Source organism: Heteronotia binoei, chromosome 21, assembly GCF_032191835.1.
Source record: "Heteronotia binoei isolate CCM8104 ecotype False Entrance Well chromosome 21, APGP_CSIRO_Hbin_v1, whole genome shotgun sequence".
Taxonomy (NCBI): domain Eukaryota; kingdom Metazoa; phylum Chordata; class Lepidosauria; order Squamata; family Gekkonidae; genus Heteronotia; species Heteronotia binoei.
Genome location: NC_083243.1, coordinates 32,095,574 through 32,113,630, shown reverse-complemented (window position 1 = coordinate 32,113,630; position 18,057 = coordinate 32,095,574). Strand labels below are relative to the sequence as shown.

General features: G+C 39.8%; 1 protein-coding gene across 5 annotated transcripts in view; it reads right to left on the bottom strand.

Moving 5' to 3' along the window:
* Nucleotides 1-1,363: 1,363 nt before the first annotated feature.
* BCL11B (BCL11 transcription factor B) overlaps nt 1,364-18,057 on the bottom strand; it is a 190,223-nt gene continuing 173,529 nt past the window's right edge. For 4 of the 5 annotated variants that reach the window (XM_060263070.1, XM_060263072.1, XM_060263071.1 and 1 more), the window contains one exon: nt 6,873-9,646. In XM_060263070.1, the coding sequence (XP_060119053.1) occupies nt 7,635-9,646 (2,012 nt within the window). In that variant the 3' untranslated portion in view covers nt 6,873-7,634. Of the gene's footprint in view, nt 2,254-6,872; nt 9,647-18,057 lie in introns of those variants that run through there. The other variant, XM_060263073.1, reaches the window with a different exon arrangement.

Sequence of the window (18,057 nt, the reverse complement as noted above, 5' to 3'; positions counted from 1 at the left end):
TCAGGATTTATGCCAGAATAAGGGAAAGCAGAATTTGCATGACATTGTGGAACACGCCAGAAGAAGGTGCTAACTTAGGTCTGCTGATGAGTACACACATCTGGATGCTAACATAACCTTATCCCAAATTGTGACATGCTCCTAGCACTGGGATGGTTCCATGGATTTGGCATAAACTGCCATTTGTCCACACAATGCATGATCACGCCTCATAGTTTCCCGCTTCTTTAAAATAATCAATAGTGCTTCACCACCACATTCCTGACTTTTCTCCTGCCTTGACCCTCTCCACCCCTCCCACCCCAAACAAACAAAAAACAAAGGGAGTACGGAAGGGTTAATTAGCTAAAAGGCACAGAATTTCATCCCAGTCCTTCAAATATTCAGAAATTTATGGAATGTACAATTCGGAGTCAACAGCAGCAAAGCAGACAGAAGAACACGGACTGGCAAAACCTGTACATGGTCCCATTCTGATGGGGGGGCGGGAATCATGGGATGCGCCTGGACCAATTTTTACTTCAAATCAATTTGCAGTCATACCAATAGTACCCTGCAGTTTCTCTCCCCCCCCCCCCACCACCACCAATGTTTTAAACTGCTTCATCTGAAGGGGAGCAGGGGGGAAAGTAGCAATGAATTCCAGCTAGAGCTCCAACCCTGCTTAAGCAAAGGAGTGTGATATGCTGTTCAACACCTTGCAGGACTCGGTACCCACAAGTGGTTGGCGCAGTGAAGGATGACAGTGTGAGTCACCAGTTTGGCGATGGTGGAAAGACTGAATTCACAAACTTCCACCCCTCAGTAGGTGGCCAGAGCTTTCAAAAGCAGTAGCACTGTGAATTTTGGGCACAAGGTGCGCAGCTTTCTGGATCAGGGCTAGGAAGCTTACATTTGCCGAGAAAAACCACCTCCCTGTCTCTATAAAGGGGCATTTGCGGAATGTCTAATGTCTTCACACACAACAAAAATTAATTTCATTGAACAATAACAGGCAACAGCCATCCATCCTAGTTCTACTACACCTGGGTAGGCCTTGATACAAGGGGTCCAGGCAGCTTCTAAGTCATTACTGCCCTGCAGGAACAGCACGTTTTTGTTTTGTAGGCCATTTCTGACAGAAAAAAAATATACACACACACAACTAAAATTGTGAACAAGAACCTCAAAACAAAAACAAAACCTGACAACCCCCCAAATAATAATTAAAAATCAATTATTGTTTTGTTTCTTTTACTCAAAGGTCGTCAAACAACCCATTTATTTTTTTTTTCGTCTTCTGTACAATAAGGTCTTGACATACAAATTATTTTTTTGCACTATTTTATCCTGCCAAATTAAAAAAATATATTATGGCAGCCTGTTTGTTTGTTTTTATTTTTATTTCCAAATTCACTAACAAAAAAGTACATTAAATCCCTTTAAAAGGACAAGCGTACAGTTAAAAAATTACAAGTTCCAGTAAAAATACAGCAAGTGCCTACATTATATGAATCAACCAATATCAATATCCATTCCAGAAGGAGGAGGGGGGGAGGGGGAGAGAGAGATAAAAATAGGTACAGGTCAGAAATGTGATTTTTTTTTTTAAATTCTGCAAAGCAATAACAATATTAAGCACTTTTTTTCTACATACTTTTTCTACATGGTGTAGCAGTCACCTTTGAATCCCCAAATACAAGTTTCTATACATTTTTTCTTGAAATAAAAATTCAACACCCAAGGCAGAAAAAAATTTACTAAAACTCAGACTTTACAGTTACAGTGACAAGAACAAATTTATAGACCCACCATTTAAATTTTACTGCAACATTTTCAAGGAAAAAAGAGAAAAAAGTTTTTTTTCTGGTTTTGTAAAATGCCCAGGCATTCTCCATTATTACAAATACTGGTCCACTTTTACAGTAATCAAGAAATTTTAATATATATAATATATACTAAAACCCCGTCACCAAAAGAAAACAATATACACATGGCCATTATGGCATTTTTAATAACCTATTAAGCAAACTTTGAGGGGGGGAAAAAAAGAGAAATTGCTCAAACACACAATACACACAATGTTTTACCCTTGTATGTATTCAATACTGTAAACGTATTTTAAGACAGAGTGCACTAAATTTAACTTTTAAAAAAATTAACCGTTGTTCCTGAATTTTTTTTCATTCAATGATAACCACTTGCAATTTTGTGTCATTTGAGTTTTAATTCAGCAGTAAATCATTTCCATTCCATTTCCTAAGCAGCGTTGTCCTGAAAAGAAAAAGAGAGGCTGAAAACAATTCAGCAAATGGACGTCCGAAGTTGTGCTGGATATACATCTTCATCTGATTGGGTCTTATGTCATTTTCATGTCCGCTATCTTCAACCAGGATTTTTTTAAAAAGTAAATGTGGCTCTTTTGTTTGTTTTTACTCTACAGAACATACTTTTCTTGTTCTACTTTTTAAAAGTCTTTTCATTTCACAAAAGTGTTTGCATTTGTCTCAAGAGACTCAAATAGGAAGATCAGTTTTCAAGGCACTCACATCAAATTGAATGGCAGTAGAAAAACTGTCCAATAAATTATTTTTTTTTCTTTATAGTGCCAGTATTGTGAATGCCACGCTTAGCAACACTGACACTTAATCTCAGATGTCCTCCTTAACCATTTTACCCACCTCTGGGCCAAGCAAAGACAACAAATGCTATAATTTCTTGTTCAGAAGCCACTAGTCTTAAATGCAAACAAAAACATTTTTTTTTAAAGTGCGGGTCAACAGAATCAAAATGTATCATTCTTAAATTGTCCTGACTTGATAGACTAAACTGGCAGTTCTCAAACCATGGCCTAGTAAAGATTTATCTAGAGGTCATGAAAAATACATATATTTGGGCTTCCCTAAGATCAACAAAGTTGCAAGAAAAGATGGGCAATTCAGACAGAGGGCACCTATTCTGCTCTGGCAGATTTAAAAAATGAAAAGGATCAGAGTCATATAGGCCCACAATCTGCTCTAAGTGCATGAGAGCTAAAGCCTTTAAAGAGCAAGGGTCCCATTGGTCCACAGCACTATCAAACACGCTGCAACAGAAATACTGAATTCAGAAGGCCCACTTGATTAATATACTCAGAAGTGGAAGAGAAGGTTCAGAGAGAGTTTGTGCCCGATTTTTGAATTACTGCCAGGAAGGGGAATAAGAGTTTCCAATGAAATCCACAAATCAAAATGTTCAACCGCTGAATCCCAAATTGGCCCCCGCTTTCACTTTCTAGAAACAGACCAAGATAGATAGCCGTGTTGGTCTGTTTGCAGCAGTGGAAAACAGTTAACAGCCCAGTAACGCCTCAAAGACTAACAAAATTTGTGGCAGGGTATGAGCTTTTGAGTCACTGCTCATTTCTTCAGGTATCTGAAGAAGTGAGCAGTGACTCACGAAAGCTTATAGCCTGCCACAAATCTTGTTAGTCTTTGAGGTGTTACTGGGCTGTTACTCTTTTCTATTTCTAGAAACAGCAGGAACGGAGGACATCACAAAAAGAGAAGGTCTAAGTGGCGAGGCAGCTGACACTAGAAAAATATTCATGTCCTTTCTAAGAACTGTCCATTCCTCTTTAGGGATGGCCACTTCACACTTTGAGGCATATGATTACCAGAGTGAGTTATCAGGATGAAATGACTTATTTGTTGTGAGAAGGTTCAGAATGCAGAAGGCTGCCAGGTAATTTTTAATAGAAGAAGCATGGGTGCTCTGGATTATTTTTTCATAAAATTCAAAAAGACTTTGAACATTCCCTGTGAAGGATGGTCTATTATGCTCTATGGGATGCAAGCCACTGTTGTATTTGATTCCATTTAACGTTAAGTAAGAGACATTCAGGAACCCTGAACAACAGTGGCTGGTGTTTAATTAGAACTGAGAATAAACATTTAAAAATAAAAATATGATTCCCAAAATACTAAATTCATAAACATGCAGGAGAAATTCAAAATTTCAGAATCTTTTCACTGTTTTTAATTAATGAAATCAATTTTACAGCCTGAATCTTTAGTAAGTTTTTGCAAAGAAGAAAAAAGAACGGGATATTCTCAGCCCCTCCCCTCCCCCAATGTCAGTTTTGAAACTCTGTTATAGGACTCAAATTCAGGAATTTCGAAAGCAGAGAGAATGTGCGCCTTATACAAAAGGAAAATTTTTATTTCACCGTGAAAATGCCTGAAAATATCTAGTCTAGCACACAGCCTAAGTATAACAGCTGTGAGCATCACTGTTTCTTTTTCTGGAGTACTATTTAAGTTATTGGTATGCATGGAAGTCTTAGCCTAAGGCCAGGTTCACAATTGTGAAGTAAGGAAACTGTACATTGGCTGCATTCAGACATCAGGCTAAACTATGGTTTGATCAAACACCAGTTTGATGCGATGTCTGGAAGCAGACAGTACGATAAACCAGGATTTGTTGGATGGTACCGAACTGAAATTTCAGTATAGGGTCTGTAGTTTTCCTAAATACAGGTTAACCTAACTGGTTTGCTGTGATGTCTGAATTCACTAACCAGTTTTAATGCAGAGATGGCGGTGTGAGGACAATATTCTTCTGGGATAGACAAACCTGGGTTGAGACACAAGCTAAGATTTGTACTTCTGTCTGATGAACTAACTCGAATTTGTTTCAGAAACCCCGATTTATTGTAATGCCTGAATACACCAGCACTGGTATCACCTATGTGACCTAATATGCAATCACACAGGAACACATGTTTTATCCTGTTCACATCCCTCAATTATAGAGCTAATATTCCTTGTAAGAATACTCTGAATGTTCAAGCTATGGTAGTCTCCTACCATCATGGTTGGACATGGATATTAAACCTTACCACAGCTGTGGCCAACCAGCTCAAGACAAATCACCAGCCATGGTTTCACAACACTCATGTTGTAGCCCCATTAAAGTGGTATAAACAGGTCTGCTTAGCCCTTGATAAACCATCATGTGTGGTTTCTGGACCGTGATCCATTTGTCGGTAGTAAGGCAACCATAGGTATGATATGTGTCCAGCGTCTCTTGTGCAGTGTTAAATAGAATGATAGCAACTACATGCTTGCACTAATACCTCTCTGTGACTGACTATTTCAAGACAAATGTAATTAACTCAGTGAGTAAAAATGTACAAGTGGATCACAAAACGGTACCTGTGGCTGGCTAATTGGTACCAAGAACAATGAAAGATAAGATTTCTCCTAGGCAGAGCTTTTTTTGTTGCAAGAACTCATTTGCATATTCGGCCCCACACCGCTGATGTAGCCAATTCTCCTGGAGATTACAGGGCTTTTCTTACAGGGCCTACTGTAAGCTCCAGGAGGATTGGCTACATCAGGGGTGTGTGGCCTAATATGCAAAGGAGTTCCTGCTTCAAAAAAAGCCCTGCTCCTAGGACTGCATTTGAAAGAATCTCACACAATAACAATATTTGGGAAGGGCAATATGAGCCTTAGGAAATACACAGTTGGCTCAGCTGACTTAGTCATCTGGGCCCATCTGTTCAGCAGATACTGCTGCAACTTATTTACTATCCATTTACAGCACACTATGGTGTGGATTGTGTGAGTCTACTGGGATGGCCTGGCACTGTATTGGGAATTGGCCTTGATAGCATTGTTCCCTTCCAGCCATGTTCTATAGTTCTGAACCACAATAACAATGTGCTGATGCAAAAACAGCCCAGGAAGTTTGATACCTTAAAAACCATCAAGGTTTTTATAAATTACTTGCCTGTTATTGCTGCAACACAACTATACCTGAGGGGTTCAGCTTGATAAAAATTTATGAATTATTATACTAGCTAACCACTTAGAATCCAACAAGGACACATGAAGTCATCTAAGGCCTTAGAATTTTGCAAAATGGCCATTCACAGGAATATTGGGAGTTTTAGGGCAGGGCTGCCAGTCCTCCTGCTATGGTGGGTGTCTTCCCATTTGTAGCCCCAAGTTGCCCATCATTAGTGGCAGTGGGAGAATTTAAAGAATGAAGCAAAAGAAAAACCCATCAGTGTCATCTGCACCATTGTATCACTTTTGAGAAAAACCTGGAAGTGTTACTGGGTATCGCTAGGAATCACTGAAAATTCTATGGTTTTACCACAGAGTTCCGAGTGATTCCTAAAGGTATCCTATATCACTTCTGGGCTTCACCAAAGAGTAATGATATGGTGCAGATTACATTAAGCCTCCCCCCCATGTTCCTGCCCCCCACCCTCCTCCATTCATCTTGTTGATTAACATAGGAAATACTTAGGTACATTTTGCCCAGTTTAATATGTGACCAGAGAGTCAACTTGTGACAGAATTAACATTTCTTACTATTGCCTAATCAGCTGATATGATATGAGGAAACCAATCTGGGATAACTAAACTGTCAAAATAATCCTTAAACCCTATTAAGCCCACAGAACAACAAAACTGTATGTATGTGTGCGTATAAACAGCCTTTTTACAGATAAGCTAACATCTAATTTATAACATCAGTTACTCTGATAAAGGGCATTGCTGCTCTTGCTCTGGGGTAGTCATAACAATTTCACATATCCAGGTAATCAACAGGTAACTGTAGTTTTGTATGCACTATGTTTTATGTGAACAAGTCCTCAAATAAGTTGATGAATGTGTGAAAAACATCAAGCAAAGCTTCATTTTAGTCATGTTTTCCAAAATTTGTGCATGCAGCTGTCAGGGCTCTCAAATAGTCTTAAGGATTTTTTTTTTTTTAAATGGCAGAAAGGTGAAAATACGCCACTAGTAACTGGAGCAACTTTCCTTACTAATCATGCACAACTTTTGCTATTGCTTTCATGGATGTAGCTGCCATCAGAAAATACCTGTGCCCAAGTCTTTTTAGCTCTCATAATATTGATTCTGAAAGTTTGCAACAACAACAAAAATCTCTTTAAAGGCCTCTGTTTTTAGTGGCAGCCTCAGTGCTACATATTAGATCCAAATTCAAAAGAAAGTGCTACGATGTTTAAGATTGTTATCCGCCATACTACTTCATCTTCTCTAATGTCCAAATGTTTCTCTCTCTCTCTTTTAAAAAAGGGACACCCCAAAAGGTTTATAATAAAAAAAAAAAACCAGAAAAAGTGAACAAAATCATTAATTAAAATGTTGGCTTCTTCACAAGAAATTACAGATGCTTAGCGTAAGATTCACCAAAGCAGCGGCCTTTTAAAATTATAATTTAAATTGATATGCATCTCCCCCTGTAATGCAAATAATCTCAGGTTACTACTGGGGAAAATTAGAATGGGATACGTAACAAAAATGTAAAAGGAAATCTAAAACAGAAAAAAAAATGTTTTTTAAAAAAATACCTGCACATGCCAAAAAAAAAATAATACAAAATAACCCAATAAATACAGAAATTATTGCACAGTTAAAAGGCTTCACAATTTTTACTGCCTTAACCAATCCTCGGGTTTACTAGAAGTTTGTAGACACAGGTTATATTTAAGTGCCAAATTCTGGCACCTGCCATATTTTATCCTAAGTTACGTTTATGGAGGCAAGTTAGGTCGGCTTTTCTCAGTTGGCAATAGTTAAACTGTACAACTTAAATGTTACCTAGACCCCTGATTTTTAACCCGGTGGGGGGCCTTAGCTTCTTTCTGCCTGCTCAATTTTGACATCATTTGTCAGCAAATGTTCGCCATGCCACTTTTTCATGTGTTTCTCCAGGGTGCTGTAAACACTGAAGGGCATCTGGCAAATGTCGCAGCGGTAGACCTCCTTCCCTATCTGGCCATGTGTTTTCATATGACGCGTCAGCTTACTGCTCTGGGCACATGCATAGTTGCAGAGCTCACATTTGTAAGGCCGCTCTCCCGTGTGGCTCCGGCGATGCACCGTTAAGTTGCTGCAATTCTTAAACACCTTGCCACAGTACTCGCACGTATCGCTCCGCCGCCCTTCCTTTGAACTGGGTCGACCGGGGCCAGGTCCGCTGATATGGGGCGTACTGCCACCGCTTGCCGTCCCGCTGCGCCCTGAGAGACCGCCATCCAGCATATCACCTGGTGGAGTGGAGAAACGCAGGCTTCCGTTTTCTGAGGAGTGCTCAGAAGAAGTAGCGAAGGGGGATTGTCGGGAGTCTGTGAATCCTAGAAACGGATCCTTCATGAAGTGCCTTGATGCTGCATATCCGACCAGCCACTGAGAGTAAACATTTTCAGAAGGTATTATTGTTGCTGGTGGTAAGTCCAAATCTTTTTCTATCTTTATTCTTTTTGATGAGTTGTTTAAACTGGGGCTTGTGATAGGGGTTGGCTTACGAGGGAACAGGCCTGGAAAGGGTTCACCAGGACCAAAGTTTCTTCCATTAACTGTCCCTTCCTCATTGCGGTCAAGTTCCCCCACTACTGAATCTTCATCACCAGTGTCTCTCTGACAAAGGTCTCGAGGGCAGAGGTCTCGTTGATCAGAAGACCTTTTCATGAAGCCACTTCTTTTCTGCTTTTCGGCCAGCATGTCATTGTATTGCTGGATGGTACCAAGGCTTACATTCTCTATCACTTTTCCCAGGACAAGGGACTTTTCATCTGGCAGTGATTTGGAGCCATTTTCTCGGTTACGACTTAGTTCTGAATCCATGCTGAAGCTTGACTCAGGCCTACTTTCGTTTTCCAGCTCCTCTTCCTCCTCCTCCTCCTCCTCCTCTTCTTCATTGTCATGCCCTAGGGAAGGATCACTCTCATTCCTGAAATCTGCCTCACTAGACTTTAGTCCTTCTCCAGTGAGCTCACTTGTGCCAGGCTCAGGGGAGCTTGTCGCAGAAAGTCCATCATCTGACCTCCCTGTCATAGACCCAGCTTTGTGCATATGTGTTTTCATATGGCGTTTTAACTTGCTGGCTTGGGAACAAGCATGGTCACAGAGCTGGCATTTATAGGGCTTCTCTCCTGTGTGACTGCGTCGGTGAACAATGAGATTGCTCTGGAACTTGAACGTTTTCCCACAAAATTCACAGGACTTACTTTTAGCCTGAGGCTGGGGAGGCGTAGTGCTGCTTGGGGGCATCGGTGGCAATGGTGGAGTGCTCAAAAAAGGTGATTTAGGGCTTGGCTGGAAAGGATTCAACAAGCGATGCATAGGGTTGTTGCGATTGGGAGAGACTGGTGGAGGGGTGGAGTTGTTCCCCGCCAGTTCTCGAAGCCTTCTAGAGAAATCCATCGCTGGCGACTCGATTGCCATGGGGTTTAAACGCATGACTCTGTCAAAGGCACTGGGATGCTGGGCAACTAACCCCATTTCTTCGGCACTAAGGCGATGTGGATCCAGATGATGACGAGGTGGAGGGCTAAAGAGGGGAGGTGTGTTGGGGAGCCGACCTTCACCAAAGCCAGGGTGTTCACGCAGGATGGGACCTGTCATTCGCAAGAGACTAAAAGGGTTGTTGTCGCCAAGGAAATTCATCAACGGGGACTGTGCAACAGTCTCGGGTCCCAGAGGAGGAGGGATGGTGATGCGTGGAGTAAGGGAGCTATTTGAAGGGCTTGTTTCCAAGTAGATGCGGAATCCATGTGTGTTCTGGGCATGCTGAAGCAAAAACCAAGCACTATTAAAAGGCTGCTTGCATGTTGTGCAAATATAGCTTGAAGGCTCATCTTTACCTAGAGGAAAAAATAACAGAAAGAGAAAAAGAGAGAACAGACTATCAGAAAAAAAAGTCACACATGAGAGTTTCTAAACACCATTTTTTGTTCCTACATGGTATTTCTGTGCTGTTTTTTAAAGTAATACAAACATAAAAAATCTTTTCCACCTATGCATAATCTGTTTGTGATACAGCAATCCAATCAATTATAGTTCACTGGAATCCAGCAAATCTACATTTACAGTTCTAACTTAGTTTCAAAATTATTTCTTCCAATCCCCACACAGCCATCAAACTTGGTCAGTCACTCTAATGTACATCATTGAGATGTTGTGAGGATAAAAGAAACAAGGAAAGAGGATCACTTTGGGGAAGGGTACGCAAAAATGTAACATCGAGACAGCTGAAAAAAACTGAAGACAATATTGAAGAAAATATGGAAACCACCACCAGCCTTTCTTGCAATAAATTATTTATTATTAAATAAAATTAACTTGAAGAGCATGGGCAAATTTAACCCAGCATTTCACTTTACTCTACTGGTCATCAACTGGTGAAAGCGAAGCATTAGAAATCCTACCTAAATAGGGGAAATGAAACCTAAAAAGAATTTGTTCTTCAGTTCTTTATCAGAAGCCCTGAATAAATTAGAAGATAGGTCTGTCCACGAAGCCATTAAAATAGATGAATTTTAACTTTGGTGTGTGTGTGTGGGGGGGGAACTATAGTGACTATCTATTAAGTGCCTGACACCCTTTAATAGAGAAATGTAAGTAAAGTTAGAACTTCTATTCTCTTTTTGTACTTCTCTGTTTCTCAATTTCTCTTCTCAGTTCTCTTTCAGATTTCTACAACAGCCAGGCACAGGCAAGGTGCAGCTACATTCATGATCTTACTAACTTTAAAAATTGACACAATGCAAACTTATTTAATCATCTTCTTTAATATGCATATAGTGTCACTATGAGCTTCAACACTGAAAAATCCCTAGGGGTTTGGGGAGGGGAGGGATTTCAGTGGGAGTCCACCCTCCAAAGCAGCTATTTTCTCCAGGAAATGATCTCTATAGTCTGGAAATTAGTTGTAATTCCAGGAGATTTCCAGGCCCCACCAGGAAGCTGGCAACATGTAGGTTAGCCCCCCCCCCACCAAAAAAGGTACAGTGATGAGCCACTTAGGTATCCATAATTATCAATGGACTATCACCGACTTAAGAGAAATATTCTCACAACATTAATGCATGTTGTGCAAGAATTCTCTCTCTTTGTGGAAGGGTAATCTTTATTTGTTCAATGATAATTATGGATATTTATTCCAAACCTATTGGAATATTACCCAGAGGAAAAGATGTAAGTAAAAATTTCCAGCAGCAATGGCTACCCCATTTATAGCCAGGTTCTACACATAAGGATCTGATTAGGACTGAGGCATCGGAGAGGAGAAGAATTCCTGTCAGTACGTGTGTATGTGTAATATTTTGAGGACAAATCAACAGCCAGTGATTCTGTTATTATTTTTAATAGTTAATATTTTTATTTCTTGAGAGTAAACATGACCAAAAAAAGTCTGGACCTTTAATAAAGTGACAGGTCACTGAGGCAAGCTAAAATATAGGGCATATTCTGTCAAAAAAATTTTAACAGTATGTTTTACCTCAGCTCACCCTCAAATGAACTTTCATAAAGTTCCTTCTGAAGTATGAACTAATAGCAAACTAGGAGCAAAATCTTACAAGGTCATACAGCTTAAAATTTAAGAGTACTCAGTACCCTTTACCACCTTTTTATCCAAACTTAATTTTTACAGTCATAGTTTGAATGTTGTATTTATGTTTTCCTTTATCATTCTCAAAAATTAGCTCACCTAATGAATGGATTTCCTACCCCACACCCCCACAAAACAACTTTTATATTTAAAAGGCTGCATCACACGTAAGTGTGAGAGTGTTACGGCTAGACTAAGACCATTGGAGGAAAATATTTCCTTTAAATGGTAGTTAGCTACCCATTAGCATTTGCATCATACAGCAGAGACATTTTATTTTTATTCTTTACTCCCCCAGAATTTCACCTCTGTGAAAGAATAAATCTTTTTCTCTCCTGCTTTCTGATTCCCTTTCAAAACCAGCTTATTAGGGTGTATTACTGGCACAAGATACTGATATGACAAGTTATCGGTCATAACAGTAGCGATTCTTTTCTCTTTTTGTTTTACTTCGCTTTCATGCCCCCAAACTCTTCTGTTTGGCAGCCCCCTGTTCACAATGGCAAAATTGTCTGCAGGCTACTCGGCTACGAAGGCTCTGACAGAATTGCTTATTTTTTCTTTTTCTTCTTTTTTCCCCCTCACTTCACTTTCACAGCCCTCAAAGGCTCTCCCTAGACTCTCCTTTATTTTTTTTAACTTTTAAATAAAAAATAAAATAAAATGTTCATTTCCATATTATCACTTCATGGTTATCTTGCCGTGAAGTTGCCCTGAGCAGTGTAGATGCTCACTTTTAAGAACAGAACAATGTCAAAAAGTCTTTGAAATTACACTCTGAACATTTTTTATATTCTAAAACTTGCTAGGTATTTTCAACATACCCAGGAATGGTCAGATGCTGCTATAAAGTTATCCCCATAGCTAATAATGCAAACCACCCATGCTCATAGTACCATCCTAAATGAAGTTACAACATCCTTTGAAGCCCACTGACTTCAATGGTCTTAGAAGGGTATAACACTGCTTCAGATGACACTGACAGTGTGGTACATGTGAATAAGAAAAATAAAGCATTCCTATTGTTACACTTCCTATGTTAAGTAAGCGAGAACTCCGAAATACAACAAAGTTCAAGAATCTAATCCTGTGGAAGATGAAGATCTGTTCACATCTAAGGGAACAGATCCTACAACACGCATTTGAGTCCCTTCCATTTTAGTGAACCTCCAACCAAATTTAACTACTCATATCTCCAACTCTGAGGACCTAGCTTTTTCACTGGAAGGGAGATATTTACCAAAAACTCCATCATGGTTTTCAGTGTGCGGCTATTTGTGTACACACACATTCCTTTCACAAATATCCATGTACTCAGCCGTTCAACTTATGGAGTATACAGGAGTACATTTCACAGCAGGCTCCAGAAATCCAACACAGCAGCAGCCATTTTTTTTCACATAAAGTACAAATATTTTAAAATCTTCTTTTTCAGGTCTGTGTTGGAAAATACCTGGAGACTTTGGCAGCAGATCTGGGAGAGGGCAGGGTTTGGGGAGGGGAGGGGCCTCAGCATGGTACAATGCCAAAGTCCACCCTTCAAAGCAGCCATTTTCTCCAGGGGAGCTGATCTCTGCCAGCTGGAGATAATTGTAAAAGTGGGAGATCTCCAGACCCCACCTGGAGGCTGGAAACCCTATGAGCAAGATTTGAGTCTTGTGGAAACCTTACGAACTAGCAAGATTTCCAGGTAATATATGAGTCCAGTAATACCCTAAAGACCAAGAAGATCTGCAGTATATAAGCTTTCCAGAGTCCAAGCTCCTTGACTAAAATGGCCACCCTGAAACAATTTTGCTATATGTTTTCACCCCTTGGCTCAATTTTTTTAAAAAATCTTTCTCCCAGTATTAAAAAGGTCCCCTGCAATTCAATGAATTGTCCCTAAATATTTTCCATTATCTGTAGCCCTGTTCCCATTTATTGCACCAGAATGGAAGCATTCAAAAAGGAAAGGTAAGTCTCTCCTCCGTTTCTGTAATGTGCAAACCTCCCTTTGCCTATAGTGGTAACCCTCTGTCTAAAATTACTTCTCTCCAATAATTAATTTTGCAGGTGCATTATCTTCTTTTATTAAATGTTTTATGGTTTATATGTTATTATTCTTATTCAGTTCTGGAACAGTAACCGTTGTTCTCAACCATATTACAGAATAAGCATAACCCAAATCTACTATATCCGCACAATCTGTAGATGCTGTGAACCATAGGAGAGAAGCATCAAATAGTGTTCCAAAGATTCAAAGAGACAGAAACATGCATAAGCACAGTGAGATTGGTCAAGGACTCTGCAATGGTCTTTTCTTCTAGGTGCTTAATTTATTACACCTCATAATATAATCATCATTATAATTAAGTGTTGTCAAATCACATCTGACTCATGGCAACCCCATGAAATTCCACCTCGTGGGGTTTTCTAGGCAAGACATGAGCAGTGGTGGTTTTCTTTATAGCAACCCTGGTCTTTCCTTGGTGGTTCCCATCCAAGTACTAACTATGGACACTCACTATGAAGGGAAGGAAAGTGATGAGCCAGGTCCCGCCCACACCCCCAAAGGACTCATCTGAAAACCCACATCAATAAAATGAGTATGTCCTCTACATACTCATCTTGCATTTAGACTGGCATACAGAGAGGGCCCTCATGAGTTGGGACTGTCACAGGGGACACAGTTGTTTATCCATAGTCTATTAGCAGGATCAGTCACTCCTACAGATTACCCTGCCCCAAGGCCTTTCCCACCCAACTTTTAGAACAGAACAGGCACTGGCAGCACTTAGAGTTCTATCAAATGGATATTGCTAGATTAAATAATGAGCCCTTGAGTATCCCACAGCTTAAACCAATGCAAGGAATTATAGGCTGTGCATTTGCTGAACCCAGCTGATTATTTGTAACCCCCCCCCCCCCAGAAATAAATTGTTCTCTCTCTTTCCCCTAAATGATGGACTACAGTGTGTTCAGAATGGGAATGTGTGTGTTTTAAAGTACAAAGCAAAGCATAGTTGAAGTTGGTACTCCCCTCCCCCACCATAACAGTTTCTCATTGAGACTTTGTCCTGGGTACAACACAGGACTCATTGTAGAAGGCAGGATACAATTCTACTCATCAGAGTTCCCACTCCAGTTAAATGTTGTCTTTCTTTTACTGAGGGGCTGATTCCTACTTTAGGCCCAGTTCTGTCTCTATGCTTCTCTCTGTGTACACCAAGTCCAGTCTATTTTATACAAATAAATACTTAATATAACACACATACATAAAACACTTTGAAACAACCAAATAAACCCCAAATACTTTTTGTGTGAACAGGTGATTTTCCTCATGCATACAGTTTCAGAACATACAGATATCATGGGCAGCACATGTTTCTGATACACTTGGTTGTAACTTCTTCAAAGGATTCAAATAATGTGCAATCACTAAGTGATATACAGAAGATTCCTTTTTCACTTTGGTATTAGAACAAGCCCTACTGAGCTTAGTCATATAAAACAAAGTGTTTTTCATTTTACCACAGCTAATTTCTTATATTTCCTAAAATTATTATTTTTTCCTCTTTCAAAGGAAGGATAGGGACTAACAGCCCCCACTGTCCTCAGAGCTATTAAAGGGATTACAAAAGCTTGTTTTTTAATGGCTTGTTTTTATACTGTGGTTTTTAATTGTAAGCCGCTTTGAGCAGGACTCCGATGAGGCAGCATAGACAGGGCTTTTTTGTAGCAGGAACTCCTTTGCATACTAGGCCACCACCCCCCCCCCCCCCGATGTAGCCAATCCTCCTGGAGCATACTTCAGGCCCTGTACTAAGAGCCCTGTAAACTCTTGGACAATTAACTAAATCAGGGGTGTGTGGTCTAATATGCAAAGGAGTTCCTGCTACAAAAAAAGCCCTGGCCATATAAATATTCCAAATAAATAGCACATGCACAATTAATTCTAATATGCATCAGCAATAAGAATTTCTCTTGAGATGAGGAGGAACCAGTAGCAACCTAGTTACAGGTATACATCTATTTGGGAATGGACCATCTTATCTTCCCCTCTTTCGTTCACCGGAGGCCACAGTAGGAGGCATATAACAAGAAACCATTATTTAGCTCTTTTACAAAACATTTGAGCTTCACTTTACAAAACTTCAACAAAGCCCAATAAAAACATTTGGAATTTTAATGCTGTTTCAGAGCCACTTTAGAAATTCAAGGAAATTGCATCTTGCAACATTGTAAAACGGGGGGGGGGGGGGGGGTTATGGTTATTATTAACATTCAGAAGCGGACATGTATTGGCTTCCTCCATAACCATCTCCAGTGCTTTTAAAAAAAAAATAATGAGCATTTAAATAATTGCTCCCACTTTTAAAAAATTGTAATACCTCCATTAATGGTAATATGGGTGATCAGTAAAACACACACACTCACACGTTTAATTGAATTATTATTGAATTAGAGTGCTTTAATATAATTGAAAGAATTGGTTTAACAAGTCTTTTGTAAGATTTAATCATAAGATCCATAGATGTTAAGAGAAAGGAATTAAAACATGAAGAGGTGAGGAACAACTAAGATAAATGGAGCATTGAACCAGAAATCCCTATAAAGTTTCTGGAAACTTCTGTTTAGTGAGAGACTGCAAAGTGGATGCTGCATATGCCCATATCAGACATTTTACAAACAGAAAGCACAATCCACAAACCAATCATCTTCTAAAATGGCAGAATCCAAATCTAATCAAGACTGAATGACACAACCATATTTATTTTCCAATAATTTAACTATGCCTTGATAACTAGATATTGCAGAATAATCACCAGGTTGCAACTTGGACATTTTATTCATTATTTAAAATCCACCACTGAAGTGGGAGGCAAAGAAGGCATGGCTTTTCTGCAGCATTCTTGTCTGTCCCTACTCTCTCCTATAGTAGCCACAAGATCCTCTATTATCAAACAGGTTTACCATTCCATACCTCACCAGGGAAATACCACTCATTTATGTTAATTTAACTTCGATCCCATGTCAAGCAACTCTTGCACATATTAAAAGCTGGGAGAAGGGTGGCTATTGGCTCATGATCCTAATAAAAATGGTAGCGTCAGAGTGGTGTTACAGTTACAGTAACTATCAGACTAGGCCTCAGTCTTGATCCAAGCTGAAATTCTGACTCAGCCATGAAGTTCACTGGGTGACACTTAGGGTTGCCAGGTCTAACTCAGAAAAAATTTGAGGAGGGCACTTTGAGAATGGAGCCAGACTTTCCCATTTCCTAAAATAAATAAATAAAAACACAGCAGTGCAGTTCCCCTGAATACAATTTTCATTTTCTTATCCCCCATCAGCTGCACTTCCACTAAATGAAAGTGAACACACACACAATCAAAGCAGCCAAAATAAACAGTTTGCAACTACACACTTTTGTGATCTCACTGGGGGCAATTTACTCATAGGAGTTGCTGGATGTAAACAACCATCAACAGAGGGACTGAACTGGCTTTGCTTCCTTTCTCACATGGTTCACACACTCACCAGAAGAGCCACATGGCTCTACTTGCTCATCCCGCCCGTCAGCTCTCTCCCATCTGAGATTTAAAGGCACACACACAATCCAAAACACAAGTAGTCTACAAGGTTCTTTTAAGCCTGCTGAGGTTTAAAGGGACATGGTGGCTGTTGAGGCAGGGCTTCCCACTCCACACCAGCCAACTGGTTGGTGGTGAGGAGGAACCTGTAAAACCTAGTGACACTGAGTCAGTCACTTTTTCTCAGTATAATCTTCTTTTCAACAACAATAGATAAGAGTCCAGTAGCACCCTAAAGACTAATAAATTTTGTGGCAGGTCAAGTACTTTCATGAGCCCCTGCTCACTTCTTCAGAAGATTATCTGAAGAGGTGAGCAGTGACTCATGAAAGCACATTATCACAAATTTTGTTAGACTTTAAGATGCTACTGGACTTTTTATTCTCTTCTACTGCTACAGTCAGACAAATGTGGCTACCCATCTTGATCTATTTGTAATGTTACTGTGAGGATAAACTGAGCAAATAGACATCATTTCCCACAAACGTGGTGCAATGTGGATTTCTAGGTCCCCCAAAACAGTAATGTGACATGTACAATAAAACAAGAGTACAAGAAATGAAATTTTTACTAATAGCCTAATCTTAGATGCTAGTCACACCAGCAAAAACTAGCTTACACAACCCATTCTGAGCTATTTGTATAACAAATACAGAGCATGCTGTGGTGTGCTTTTTTATACTCCTGAACATGGATTGTGGTGCACCGTTGTTTGGATGATATGGATTTGGGTGGAAGACTCAGGTGTGTAGGAACAGGTCAGACCAGATGATTTTCTGGCCCACTGCAGTCCTATGATTCAATGTATTTGGAACCGTTTCATAATGCACATAAACAAGCTATAACAAATATCTAGAAACAGATTGCTAGTAAAGCACTGGAACAAGCTTGTGCAACTTGTGACCCAGACCCACCATGCCAAAAGTAGCCCACTGATAATTTAGAGTGACACACAAACAAATTCAATAAACCTGAAGCAGCTAGGTCTGTAAGACTGAAGAACAGAACAAATGAAAAATGGGAGCAGGGGAAATGCTTAGGAGGAGCCAGGGCTTTTTTTTTTAGCAGGAACACACAGGAACGCAGC